At 38.1% G+C, this 14,218-nt stretch overlaps 3 protein-coding genes across 7 annotated transcripts; 2 read left to right on the forward strand and 1 right to left on the reverse strand.

Annotated features, from left to right (window-relative positions):
* Positions 1-892: 892 nt before the first annotated feature.
* On the reverse strand, positions 893-3,624 carry LOC126591481 (transcription initiation factor TFIID subunit 7-like). The gene is made up of 6 exons (XM_050257179.1): positions 3,472-3,624; positions 3,233-3,346; positions 2,109-2,242; positions 1,901-2,020; positions 1,723-1,794; positions 893-1,304 (listed from the first exon to the last, which is right to left on the reverse strand). Exons 2-6 carry the CDS (start codon positions 3,342-3,344, stop codon positions 1,143-1,145), a joined length of 600 nt encoding a protein of 199 aa, XP_050113136.1. The 5' UTR covers positions 3,345-3,346; positions 3,472-3,624; the 3' UTR covers positions 893-1,142.
* A 653-nt stretch (positions 3,625-4,277) lies between these two features.
* On the forward strand, positions 4,278-8,244 carry LOC126590947 (serine/arginine-rich SC35-like splicing factor SCL30A). Of its 3 annotated transcripts, none has more exons than XM_050256467.1 (6): positions 4,278-4,464; positions 4,844-5,031; positions 5,202-5,279; positions 6,130-6,294; positions 6,825-6,980; positions 7,686-8,244. In XM_050256467.1, the coding sequence occupies exons 2-6, from the start codon at positions 4,862-4,864 to the stop codon at positions 7,984-7,986; spliced, it is 870 nt and encodes a 289-aa protein (XP_050112424.1). In that variant the 5' UTR covers positions 4,278-4,464; positions 4,844-4,861; the 3' UTR covers positions 7,987-8,244. The 3 variants fall into 3 exon arrangements, with proteins under 3 accessions (XP_050112424.1, XP_050112423.1, XP_050112425.1); XM_050256466.1 differs by having other exon boundaries at positions 4,279-4,464; positions 4,841-5,031; XM_050256468.1 differs by having other exon boundaries at positions 4,283-4,464; positions 4,841-5,031; positions 7,764-8,244.
* Positions 8,245-9,831: 1,587 nt separating this feature from the next.
* LOC126590723 (glucan endo-1,3-beta-glucosidase 4-like) lies at positions 9,832-14,085 on the forward strand. 3 transcript variants are annotated; one of them, XM_050256219.1, is made up of 5 exons: positions 9,832-9,964; positions 10,950-11,078; positions 11,675-12,922; positions 13,495-13,522; positions 13,622-14,085. In XM_050256219.1, exons 2-5 carry the CDS (start codon positions 11,012-11,014, stop codon positions 13,761-13,763), a joined length of 1,485 nt encoding a protein of 494 aa, XP_050112176.1. In that variant the 5' UTR covers positions 9,832-9,964; positions 10,950-11,011; the 3' UTR covers positions 13,764-14,085. The 3 variants fall into 3 exon arrangements, with proteins under 3 accessions (XP_050112176.1, XP_050112177.1, XP_050112175.1); XM_050256220.1 differs by lacking the exon at positions 9,832-9,964 and adding an exon at positions 10,155-10,386 and having other exon boundaries at positions 10,962-11,078; XM_050256218.1 differs by lacking the exon at positions 9,832-9,964 and adding an exon at positions 10,155-10,375.
* The last annotated feature ends 133 nt before the right edge of the window (positions 14,086-14,218 follow it).

Below are 14,218 nucleotides of genomic sequence, written 5' to 3' on the forward strand. Positions count from 1 at the left end.
AATGCAAAAGAAATTAATTAAAGTTGCTAATAACTAGGCTTGTGCTGTGCATATGGATCACATGGAAATAATGATAACCATGTCTAAGTCTTCATGACAAGCTGTATGATTTCCAGCAATTTGCTCAGAATACTAGCTGGCTCTGCAGTCCCTGCTCATGGAGAAGGTTTTGGGTGTGGCTACCGTTGGTTGGTGGTGGGCCATTCTATGTTGTGTGAGGGGGGTGGAACCGTGGAACATAAATGGAGCCGGATGAATATGACAAAATAAGAGGAGGGGGGTGGTGGGGGGTGGGGGATTTATGACCGAAGAATTCTTTATAAATTTTGTTCTTATTTTCGGAACACTACTCCTTGCTGGTAAGGAGTCATTGACGCATGTACGGATGTACCAAAGCGACTTCTTATAGAAACAAAAAGAAAAATTTATGTACGTGTCAAACTGTGAGGATGAAAAACATGAATTAGGGTTTTGAATGTGCAGATCTAATTACTATTGCATAAATATAAAGGAAAACTAATGAAAATGACTTGAAAACTTTGAGTTTTAATGATAAGGACAAAACAAAGGGTGAAGTAAATAGTACTAGGATTGACTTTTTAGTGTAAAAATGTAATTTTTTTTTAAAATGAACGGTACTGATAGGTTTTAGTTGAAGTTCCATAAATATAATTCTCATCCATTGGAAATTATTGCATATGGCCTGCCTTTTAAATGTAATGTCATCCAAACATGAACAGCACAGCGCAGCACAAATGTCCAGCCCCAAAATGCAACTGGCGCACATATAATTGCTCCCGTTATTGTTTCCTCTTTTTCCTTAGTAGTTAAGGTTTTCATCTTCTAACCCATTGTGTCTCGAATTTGAATCCTCCCCCACCCCTCATTGTAGTTTAGAGTAGGAATATCGATTGTATTCAAATGATAAACACAATCTATTGACAAAGTTGTACAAATACAAAGTTGTGGACAAGTTGTCCATTGCATAAAATACAAACCCTACAAATTACAAAAGCATTTCTTCTTTAAGATTTTCCAAGTGACAAAACCACTATGATAAGCATCCCTGTAATCTCGGGTATGTTTTCAGCAACCGCATCAAGCAGACTGAAGGGAAAAACATATCCGCAGGAGGCGTTGGGTTAAATTGAATCGTCGGATTCATCAGAGTCACTTCTATCGGGATCTCCAGCATTTGTAGCTGCCTCTGGAACATCAGGTTGTGATACAGGTTCTTCAACAGGCTTTTTACTTGCATTACGAGCATTTCCGTCTCCATCCTTTTCTTGCTCAGCTGCTTCAACATGTGAGCCTACTCAATTAAGGATAAGTAAAACAGACCATGCAGACTGCACATATGATACATATCTACTAATCTAGTGTGTCGCAACAAGACAACATGGTCAAATCCACCATTCAAGAAATTTCTCCATTGACAATCCAAACGTGTCACATGCTTTGACATAACAATCTCAAATTGTAAGCTAACAAACATGATAATTTTAAAAGAAGTATCATCGGAAAAAGGAAAAGAGGAAACATGTTCAACAGAGCAGTAAAACGCATGTCAGCAATTTAAGTAGCCTCAAACATCAGAAAATGGCATTCAATCAGGCCTAAGAATAGCAGTGGGGATCCTATTTCTCACTTGACAGAAGAATTCTATATTGCCTTTTGCACAAACCGATAACAAGAAAGTAATGAAACATAATATGTGAGGATATCAATATTATCAGCTGGTCCGCTTGTACTAATATTCAGTAGATCTTCCTCAACACGCCGGACAAGCTCAGGCTGGAAAAATGCAATAATATTGCAATCAGTAAAAGCATCCAGGTATGAAAGGACATCGCAATAAGATAAAGCTTAAAAAAAATCCAATGTAAAGAGGCTAAGATACATTGAGATCAGGTTCCCTGCGAAACCTTCGCTTTCGAGCATCCCTCATTGGAGGGGTGAGACCATGCCTGTACTCTACTGTATCTGGAGCTGGATCACTCGGATCTCTAACCATAATCATCTGTTAAAACCGCAAACGTTTGGATAAATCCTTTAGAAATCAAGCACTGTTATATTTAGCTGATTAAATAGTGATATACAAGGCACACCTGACCAATGTCTGCAGTCTTAATTAACACGCTATCATCATATGTTTTGAAGGACTCCACAACACAAGGAAGATCAAACAGTGATGCAGGGAAATGGTCATTGCCAACGACAAATGTGCCAGTCCTGCCATCCTCTGCAAGATATTTCAAGTTTACAAGTGAAACATTTGGTGAAACAAGGAAAAAAATACAAGTATTAAACAAATATACTAGAATTCATCGTTGTTACTTGTTCATCACTAGTTGACTAGTTGTGCCATGTCCATAAAATATACTAGAAATGAAAGTTGATCAGGAAACTGATTTAAAAAAAATAGCTAAAGTCAAAAGTAGGCAAAGATTGAATATGGGCAGGTTCCTGAATGTGGAGAATGAATTTGACTTATTTATTTAAATTTTTCTTTCCACACATGCCTAAATTCTATAACTGCAAAAAGCCTTGAACAAATCTCACATATCTGCTCGAACTAAACTCAAAAGGTGCACGATACCCAGCATGAATCTGCATTACACTAACAGTTCACGAGTTTGGAGAAAAGATTAATACAAACCAGGCATCACACAAATCACGACCAAGATTCACATCCAACAAGACAATGCATAACATCAATATCACACATACCAAATGGCTGTCAAATGCCACCATCAAAACTACAACGTAACTAAAGCTTCAAACCGACAAAGAATACTTTTGACAAACCTAGGGCTTGATTGGGACTGCTCCTGAAAGAGCTAAAGCGCTTCCTAACTTAGAAGTGTTTGTGGGTCGTAGAATCATTTTCTGGGGAAAGCAAGTGCATTAAGAACTTGGAATAAAATTTTTGACTTTCTTTTTAGCCGACCCCACTTAGTGGGAAAAGGCTTTGTTGTTGTTGTTTATAATAAAAGCGCTTGTGAGCAAAAGTGCTTCTTACCCCTCAAATCAAACCCCCAATACAATCGCTAATGAAGCCGCTCAATAACAAACATCTTAATCCTTAAATACTGATTAATTACATAACAATTGGCCCTAATTCATATCAACTGGCCCTCGTTAACAAAACGCATTCAATACAACAGATTAATTTACAACTAATTGATACCAAAACGCAATTCAATCCAGCAAAAGGGAGTTTCTTTCTGACCTTCGAAAGACAAATCCAACGACTTGTCGTCAGTAGAAGCGTTGTCGCCCAGAAGGCGGTCCAGTCGCTCTGCAACAGAAGGTGGGACTCTGAGCACGAACTGCTCCTCCATCACTGCCACAAAACGGCACCGGATCAGCATGAATCACAAGCACAAAAACAGAAACAAAACCCTAGATGCGAAGTAAACGACAATGAATTCAGAAATTCAATCACAAGTTCGGTGCCTGAGAGATTACCTGAGAGAAAATCAATGTCAGAAGGAAAGAAATGGGACTGCTCTGCTCCCGGCTCACGTATGATCAATAAAGAGGAAGGAGATTATGAAACGGAGAATTTGAGAATGGTATTTTTGGAATAAAATTATTTAAGAAGAACCGGTAAAATACTAAAATATAAGGGCCCGTTTATAAAAATAAAAAACAAGAATTGTGATTTTGATTCGTATTACATTACTTAATTTGTTAAATATTTTTGTTATTTTGTATTACAGTTTTGTGATATTTTGTTTTATTTGTATGTGAGATGTCTTATCTTCGATTCTCGTCAAAAGCAAATTTAAATTATATTATTACTAGTTTATTGTTTTGTGAGTCTTAATCTACTCTCCTACTCCTAATGTGGGTAATATTGTGATTTCAATATGTTGAACTAAAATAATAAAAATCACTCTTATATTGTAATCATTCTGACCATTGTTTGATTCTTATACCACTAGCATCACACTTAATTTTTCGACTCGTTATGAAAAGCCTTAAAATTGAACTAAAAAATTGGAAATTTTTTTAAATTGAAGTTTTCAAGTAAAATTTTAAGACTGGAATATCATTGATTTTCCCATGGGAATGGGATCATATCATCGATAACAAAATAACATAATTATATAGGAGGACGTGACTCTTGAGTTCAATTTTGAGACACAAAAACGGAATGTACAAAAACAAAGAAAAGGGGTGTGGACGGAGAATTGTAAATGAAGGGTATTGTTGGGATAAAAGCTACAAAAGAAAACGGGGAACATGATAAAGCACGCGCGGCTTGGGTTTCGTAAATTTGTTACCCCCAGACACTTTTATATAAACGACTAAGGATAACATCTTCTGCAAACGTATCACCTATATCGACGCCGTGCCTGGGCGTTTTCAGAACCGAAGCAAGACCAGAGCACCGCGGTCGAGTTCGAGTTCGAGTTCCTCTACCACAATCCATCCTCTCCGATTCTCCGCCTTCAGGTCTCTCTCGCTCTCTCGTTCGTTCAATACTTTTACACATTGTTAGGGTTAGGGTTCGGGAGTTTATGTCTGTTAGGGTTTATGTAATCGCAAGGAGTTTTGTCAAATTGGTAACTTTTCTCCCAAGTATATGGTTCTAATTCGTGATTAATGCAGCCAATTTCAGTTTCGATTTCAGTTTTTGAAGAAAAGATCTAAGTAAAAATTGGGGCTTTTTTCTTGGAATTGTTGTTCTTGTAGTAATTTTTTTATGCATAGCCGGGCTCGAAAGTTTGGATGTTTTTGCCTGAAAATTTTATTTCTTGATAGTAGGACTTATAGATTAGTGGAGAACCTTTTTCTTTGGTGTTTCTAATGAATTTTTGAAAAATTTCAGAAGGTTTCTGACAGTTATATAATGAGGGGACGGAGTTACAGTCCATCACCACCTCCACCACCCCCAAGGGGAGGATATGGTAGGAGGGGACAACGAAGTCCTAGCCCCAGGGGTCGCTATAGCGGTGGTCGCGGTAGTGGTAGAGATCTTCCTACAAGCCTTCTAGTTCGTAACCTTCGCCATGATTGCAGGTTTGTTGTGGTTAACCCATATGTCATCTCTTTTTTCGTCGAATGGTCAAATTGCATTGCAAATTTTGCGTAAGGGAGTGTGTTGGCTGTTTTAAAGGGGAAAGCATGAAAAAGGCAAGTCATTTGAATTTATGAATTAATGAGCTGTCATTTTATGTGTTTTATCACAGGCCAGAAGATCTCCGCAGGCCATTTGGGCAATTTGGCGTGCTTAAGGACATCTACCTGCCGAAGGATTACTATACTGGGTGAGCATATCAGAGTAACATTGGTCGAATGTCTTGTTGAGATAATAATTTTGTTTTTCTGCATAAGTTAAACTATTTGTTTTGTGTACAGTGTACGTATATTTCACCTTATGATTAGAAATTTTATAGTTATCTGCTTGCTTATTTTTCATGATTTCTGAAACTATGGCACGATTTGGCAAGCTTTTGCAGCACTGGTTTAGCAAATTTAGATTAAGTTTAGATATATGTAGATGTAATCTCTACGGTTGAACTTCTCTTGTACGTGCTTGCTATGATGGCTTTTTGCATGCTTCTGTGCCCACATTTTATTTTAAAGAAAATCATAGCTTTTGAGAACATGTTCAATGCTATTTTCATTATTTTCTAAGGGAATCAATTCAATATTGGACTACCTAGCAGACCTGCTCTGCTCCTTTTAGATACTGTCCTTAAGACGGGGGCTTCTTTTACGTGATCTTTTCTAATTGCTACCATTGGTTGGGTGTGTTAATTAAAGTTTGTGAGGTTTAACAGTGAAATTAAAGTTTTGAAGACAAGAATCAAGTAATTAGAGTTCTTTTGAAGATGATGTTAGTGGTAGTGAAGATTTGAAGGAAGTTGGATTTGAGTACATTGTGAAGATGTTCCAAGTCTTGAAGAATTTCAACTCATCTTAAAACTGACACTTGCAAGGTCAGCAGCCAAGTGCTTGCTTCTTTATAGTGACCGTCCATATTTTGGCGATTATTTTGACAAATTTATTAGGAAAGGTTTAGGGTCTGTTTAAGTATTTGCATAATTTTGCTTTTCAGTATAACTCCTTTTGTGACTATTGTTGTTTTTCTTCTCTTTCCATCTATTTTCACAGGGAGCCTCGTGGCTTTGGTTTTGTCCAGTTTGTTGAACCTGCTGATGCTGAAGAGGCTAAATATCAAATGGATGGTCAGCTTCTTCTTGGTCGGGAGGTAACTGTTGTATTTGCAGAGGAGAACAGGAAGAAGCCATCTGATATGAGGCATAGGGAGCGTTCAAGGTACAAACCTGCCTATTGCTTTTTTTCATATTGCTTGTTAGGTTGCTGTTTAATTCGATTAATATATCTTCTGGATGTCTATTTGCATGTTCTTTTCCTTCAAAATTTTGTGTAATCATCTCATGTGGTTGTGAACTTGTTAAAAGAACATAGAAGTCACTGGTACATTCCTTGTCGATGTATATTAACATATACCAAAGTCTTTCAACAAGAAAAAAACCAAGGGATTGCCAATCTGTGTATATCAATTTAGGAAGTGTAAAAAATGCCCATATTCATTCTCAATAATGGAAATGATAGAGATCATGCATTAGAATATACATATTATATTGATAATCATATGTAAAATTTGAATTAGTCATTCTAGTAATTTTGCTTGCAACGGTTCTGCTATCTTGTTTGATTCAGCACACATTGTGCAAGGTGAATTGAGATGGTATTTGATAATGTATAATTGAGAAACTGGTATGATACTTTTTCTGCTTCTGAGTTGCATCATCATCTAACTTTTCAAATATTTTCTCTCTTAGCTCCAGGACTACTAGTCGATATCGTGATCGAAGACGGTCTCCTCCTCGCTATTCTCGCTCTCCACGATATTCCCGTTCTCCACCTCCACGCCGTGCAAGATCTCGATCTCACAGCCGTGGTTATTACTCTCCTCCAAAACGAAGGGATTATTCCAGGTAGTAGTTCTGTTTCTTCTCAGCTGTGTCTTCTTTCCGGTAAAGCAATTTCATGTTGGTTGTGGAAACTACTTACTCATGTTATGCAACCTGCTGTTTGTCATTCCTAGAGTCCAAATAAGATGCATTAGACTTTTGAGATAGATATATATTTTTCGGTTTTAGACTTTTGAGAGGTCGCACTTGGTGCGATGGCAAGTGCCTTCGCCCATGAGCGGTAGGTCTCGGGTTCGAGACTTGGGAGCAGCCTCCTCATAAATGGGGGTAAGGCTAGCCGACATTCACCTCTCCCAGACCCTGCGTAAAGCGGGAGCCTTGTGCACTGGGTACGACCTTTTAGACTTTTGAGAGGTCGCACTTGGTGCGATGGCAAGTGCCTTCGCCCATGAGCGGTAGGTCTCGGGTTCGAGACTTGGGAGCAGCCTCTTCATAAATAGGGGTAAGGCTAGCCGACATTCACCTCTCCCAGACCTTGCGTAAAGCGGGAGCCTTGTGCACTGGGTACGACCTTTAGGGTTATGGCTAGGATTCTATTGTCCGGCGGTGCTTTTAAAAAATAAAGGGTTCCCGTGGAATCATTCATACCGATATTGATTGCTTGTAGTATTTCCTCCAGACGTTTGATAAAAAATGCTGCTTTAACATTTTTATATGGTAGGCCTCTTGTATCTGAATCCCTTTCATATTGTATGTGTATTTACTTAGATGCTTCTGTCTAGCGGTTCCCTGTATTTATTCTGATGTGTGGTTCCTTGCGCTTCCTGCCGCTTCTGTTTTTTTAAGATCTGTCTCACCCCAAGAGAGAAGGTACAGCAGGGAGAAGTCGTTTTCTCGATCTCCTCCACCATATGAGGGGTCAAGGAGCCGTAGTCAGAGCCCAGTTAGGGGTCCAAGCCGGAGCAGAAGCAGAAGCCATAGTCCAAGGCGGAACATAAGAAGAAGCCGAAGCCCTATCAATGAAGGTCACCCGAGGGCACCAATTGGAGACAGATCTCCTAGTCCATGAAAAGTGAAAAGATAAATTGCTCTCTTTAAGTTAGCGGAAAGTGACTTGTTATGCCATCTGTTGTTGGAGTTCGTATAGTATTTTGGTCTGTGCGATGTTGACGCTACTGTTTGATGGGGTGACTATGGTAGTCTCTCGGATTAAGATATGTAGCTATGGTAGTCTTTCGGATTAAGATATGTAGGTTTATGCTTTTATTTGAATGACATGTATGACAGAATTTTGAACTCAAATCTTATTTGTCTCGGCTTCTTTTTATTTGCCTTGAGTTTCTGGTTATCGTCAAGCTTGCGATTCTGTTCCATTAAATTCTGTTGGTCCTGCTAAGTTTCAGTCTCTATTGAGAGCCAATCTCCCGTGGCATCTCTCTTTTCGTGCGAGAGAGAGGTGCAACCAGGAATAGCTGAGAATCTCCACATCCTGCGTTTCTCATTCAGGCTTGGTGTAATAGGAAGATGATCCTCTCCGAAATTACTTTGTGGGGGGATTTTAGGAATCTTCACATTTTAACGGTTGATCATACATTTTGTAGTCAGTTTTTGACAGGTATTATTTGTCTTTAATTTTAAATAAAAAAAGTTAAAATGATTTATGATCGCACGATGCACGATAAATGGTTAAGACGTGAGAATTCCACAACTTGGATCCGGATGGGACCCAAATCCGGTGTAATGTCTTGTCAGTCAGCACAGAAATTGTTCAAAATAAAGCAGACAACTTTTTGACGATTGGGATCTCAATCCATTGTCGCGTATTAGTTATGTCTAATTTTGAAGTGATGTGACTGTATTTTCAACTTTATTTTTACAATCGTCTGCCTTTCGTTTTTAAAAATGCTTGAGAGGTCATGTTTTAAGATAATAGTTTGTTGATCATATGAAGTAATCAGATTAAATCACACAACATATTAGTCATAATTAGTTATCAAACCCAAGAATCGAATTGACACCTCTCAGCCATAATTGTAGTGCTAATGACATTATAAATCGGATTAGAATTCTTTCCCCTCATCTTTCCATTCCCTTTCATCCTATCCTCTCACATTTTCTTATTTTATCTTTCTTTTGTTATAAAAAATTAATATAAAATGTTGACGTGACTTAACCATGACCGTTCAAATAAAAGAGAAGTGAAGGGAGGGGAAAAAAGAGGAACCTGAATTATCTGCCCTCCCCATCTCATACCCTTCTCATTCCTCTCTTATTTCTGTGGTCACGGTTAAGCCACGTTAATATTTTATATTCTCATTGCTTTTTGTCTTATTATTTATATAAAAAAATCAATATAAAATATTGATATGACTTAACCGTGACCACAAAAATATGAAAGGATGAGATGAAAGAGGGCAGACAATTCAAGTCTAAAAAAAAAAGGAAGAGAATCCTACTCCTTATAAATCTGGTAAAAGGGCATTGAATTTTAAGTTCAAAACTGTTCATCTCCTTTGTGTCTATCTTGTGCTTGGGCCACAGCCGCGTACATTTGCCTTTTGACAAAAAAACACCATTCATTTTCACGCGGCTAATCTGATGACTTTTCATCACCTTTTTCTTTCTTTCAACCTGAGAAAAATGGCTTTTGGAGGGAAAACCGAATAAAATCATCAATACATTAAATAACGGGAATTATTATTAGCACTTTAAAATTTTCATTATACACCTCAAACTTTCTATATTAGGAAAGAAAAATACATTTATAAATAGTGTAGAATAAAATTTTTGAAATACTAATAACATTTCTCTAAATAATTAATAAGAAGAAGATGGCAACGATCCCTATGACTCTGAAAAAGAGAATATTTCCCTTCTATGCGAAAAAGTAAATCAAAATAAAAATAGAAAAAGAAACAAAATGCAGAAAAAGACAAACCAATGAAGAAACAAAGCAACCAGAGTTTCCAAGACTTGGCTTCAGTTGAGTTCTCACTTCTCACTCTCTCCATTAGCTGCTCATTTGCTACTCAAGCTTCCGTTTACAGGTCCTCTCTCTCTCCCTACAACCTTCCTCTTCCTATTATTTTTTGATATTATTATAATTGTTTTTTATTTGCAAATGAATAATGCTAATATGATTGGACTGGTGGGGGCAAATTTTGTCGGAAATTATCGTGCTTGTTTTGTTCCTGGGATGTAAATTGTAATAAAGGTTTTATTGTTTCGTGAATGTAGGGTTTCTGTAGGGTCTGGATACTAGAAATGTGGGTTTAGTGCTCTTCTGGCTTCCACATTTGAGGGAGTTACTTTTTTAACTTTAAGCAAATGAACAATCTTTCTTAGATCCTTGGTTCTAGGCGCTTCGGTTTCTTGTGTGCCTTACTGTTTTTCTTAGCTGGTTTGAATCGTTGGAAGTAAACTTTGTGGCTGCTTTGCAGCTGGGGAAGTTGAATCGGGTACTGCTTTTCTGGTCATTTTTCTTTGAATTTCAGTTTCTGGGTTCTTTTTGTTTGTGTTGTTTGTGGTCGAGTTGCTTCTGCTATGGTTTTTTCATGGTTTTCTGCATCTGTGTTCTCTGGCTAGCCATTTCTCGTGCCGTGTTCGCACGAAAAATCGAAGCTTGTTTAGTTTTGTGTGGAATTTAGTTTGCTCAAGCTGAGAGCTTGAGATTACAAGTTTTGGTTTGGATTTCGTTTATGTTGCTCATTTACTTCCCTATTGTCTGTCAGTTGTTAACAATAAAAGTATATCATGTCTAAATTGGAATGTTCGGTTTTAATTTTCTGGTTTTAGGGATGCGATTTAGCGTCTAGCATTTTATCTTCGAAATTGAATTCGCTACTGATGAGCCAATGTTGTTGTGAGTTGTGCTTACGAAGGCAATCTGTTCCACTCATTTTTGTAATTCACTTTTCATCCGCACATTACAGACTACGAAGGTCTTTGATACCCAAAGCTTTAGCTGAATTTTGGCTTTGTTTGTCATGATCTGGATCTCATTGCATTTTGTATATGGTTCATTTTTTGCAGCTTAGGACTTACGAGCTAACCGCAAGACACTGGAGGTGTAATTTGAAGTTTTATTAGCACGAATGATGCGTGAAAAATGGATTGGAGGCGTGCTTCTCCTTCTAGTTGGCATGTTTACTGATGTACAAGGTAACATACTAACCTTGTTCTGTTTTCTGTTGATTCCAGTTTTATATAGTATAACTTCGAGCTCCCATCTGCTTGGAATTCCTCGTCGTGAGGTTTTGGTCTGTTATCGACTTCTTCAATATTTCATTGCCTACATCATGTTTATGTTACTACTCTTAAGCGCTGTATCATTTACAGTGTTGATTTGCATTCCAAAGTACATCCTTATCTTGGCTTATGATAAGTGAGTATAATAAGAAACAAATTTTTATTGCCCTTGTTATAATTGGAAAGCATACATCTACATAGTATTTCACTCATACTTGCAAAGAATGTCGTTTTCCCTTTACCTTCTCTGATTTGGTAATACGTATTTCTGCTTGTAAAATGTTATTTTCCAGGCCTGCCTTGATCTGTAGGCTTTTCTGTTGTAGGTATATGCGGTCGTAGGAAATTTTAGAGTATGTCCACATGATATTATATATTTTCAGGATTTTTGATATGTTAATGCTTTACTTTAAGGGAAGCGCACCATTTGGAATTTTGAGATACCTATGTTCCATGTTGTAGTCTTATCACTCTAACAAGTTACTGAAATCACAATTTCAAATTGATAGGTGCATTCATAGGGATAAACATTGGGACCGATGTTTCGGACCTTCCATCTGAGACAGATACAGTTGCACTCCTTAAAGCCCATCAAATTACACATGTGCGCCTCTACAATGCTGATGCTCACATACTGAAAGCCCTTTCAAACAGTGGAATTGAAGTAATGGTAGGTATCACAAATGAGGAAGTCCTAAGTGTTGGAGAGTCTTCATCAGCAGCAGCTGCCTGGATTAACAAAAATGTTGCAGCTTATTTGCCCTCAACCAATATTACCGCCATTGCTGTTGGCAGTGAGGTCATTACCTCAATCCCTCATGCTGCGCCAGTTTTGGTCGATGCTATGAACTACCTTCATAAAGCCTTAGTTGCTTCAAACCTAAATTTTCAGGTCAAAGTTTCAACTCCACAATCCATGGATATAATCCCAAAGCCTTTCCCCCCGTCCACTGCCACCTTTAATTACTCATGGGGACACACCATTTACCAAATCCTTCAGTTTATTAAAAACACGAATTCCTATTACATGCTAAATGCGTATCCTTATTATGGTTACACCAATGGGGATGGAATTTTCCCGCTTGATTATGCTCTTTTCCGACCACTTCCCTCTGTCAAGCAGATTGTTGACCCGAACACTGTTTTCCACTATAACAGCATGTTTGATGCTATGGTGGACGCCACCTATTATTCTATAGAGGATTTCAATTTCTCTGGGATCTCTGTTGTTGTCACCGAGACTGGTTGGCCATGGTTTGGCGGATCCAAAGAGCCCGATGCCAACACAGGAAATGCTCAGACCTACACCAATAATTTGATTCGACGAGTTTTAAATGATTCAGGTCCACCCAGCCAGCCAAAGTTGCCCATCAACACGTACATTTACGAGTTGTTCAACGAAGACAAGAGGCCAGGGCCAGTGTCAGAGAAAAACTGGGGTGTGCTGTATACGAATGGGTCTGCTGTGTATCCTTTAAGTTTGAGTGATTCCAGTCAAATTACTGGGAATTCTTCAGGGGTTTTCTGCACGGCGAAAGCTAATGCAGATCCAGATAAGTTGCAGGATGGCATAAACTGGGCTTGTGGGCAAGGTGGGGCTAACTGCACTCCCATTCAACGAGGGCAGCGGTGTTATCTCCCCGATACTATTGTAAATCATGCTTCATATGCTTATAATGACTATTATCAAAAGATGAAAAGTGCTGGCGGAACATGTGACTTTGATGACACCGCCATAATATCTACTGTTGATCCAAGTAAGTTTCTGTCAACATCTTGTTATCCCTCGACTATTGAGTATGTTTGGAATCTGGATGCAGTAAGCACTGTTTTTGTGATAGTTTTAAAGACAAGTTTTCTGAAGAAAAAGAAATGTAGTTTGAATTGCCTTTCATTAAGCTACGCTGTTTTATCAGTTGGAAACAGGCCTAACTGCAATGTCGACAATCGTTATTTTTTGTTTCTCTTTTTGTTGCAATGAAGCTCATGCTTCTTATATTGGTTTTCCGGTTAAACAAAACAATAGTTTAGTGGCTTGCAGAACCTTTCCGAGAAAAGTAAGCTTGTAGCAAATGCAGCTTTAACTAGTTTCTACGGTGTGGTTTTTAAATTAGCGCTACTCTTGCATCTGAACATGAAAAATGGTTTCATGTTTCTGATTGTAATATTGACTATTGAGGTCTGCTTGTCAACCTAGAAGTTTTTTCGTTTTTGTTTCTTTTCATGGTTACTTTGTACATTTCTGCTACCTCTACAGTTAAGCATATTCCTTCCATTGATTTTCTCTTTATCCTCCTAATATTCGTTTTGTTGGGGCATTCGTTCACAGGCTATGGCGCGTGTAAATTTTCCGGAAGGTGAGTATCTCACCCTCTTCCAGATATTCGTAATTATAACTTTAGAACTTGTATGATAAATTATGAGTTTGGCTCTAAACTTGCCCTATTATGATACAGTTCTAATTCAAGCAAATTTACGGGACTTACACCAGCGTCAGTTGCACCTTCAACCGCTGTTGGAGGCTGGAGTTCGAATCGACAAGTTTCCAATCTTCAATATCTCATTCCGGCAGCATTTCTCGCATTGCTATTGCTTTGACTTGAGGTTCCATCCAGTTTACTTTTACCGTGGAGCGTAGTTATAGAACCACATTCGAGATATCAAAATGATTGAAGAAGACCCGGGAGGCGTATGACAGCACAAGCTTGGTGACACAATTGGAAATGTCCGCACGTTGTTTCATTAATTTGGCTTATGTTTCCAACTTCTGAGGTTGTCTCCTTCACCTCTGCAAATTCTCGGGAGTTTTGTGTAGTTCGTTTTGCAGGCATTTCTGATGTAGTGGTTAGACCTTGATTTTTTCGGACCAACTTAACTAGAACTTCATTTGTACCTTATCAATGAAAAACTAATTCTATCCTCCCCGCAACCAATTTTTCATTGTTTGCACATATAACATAATCCGTATTGAAGTAAAGCTGGGTATAGCTAAGTTGGCTCGGGATCAGTAAGAAACTGGTTACCAATTCACTATTTTTGAGCTTTGAAATTAA

This window comes from Malus sylvestris, chromosome 11, assembly GCF_916048215.2.
Source record: "Malus sylvestris chromosome 11, drMalSylv7.2, whole genome shotgun sequence".
NCBI lineage: Eukaryota > Viridiplantae > Streptophyta > Magnoliopsida > Rosales > Rosaceae > Malus > Malus sylvestris.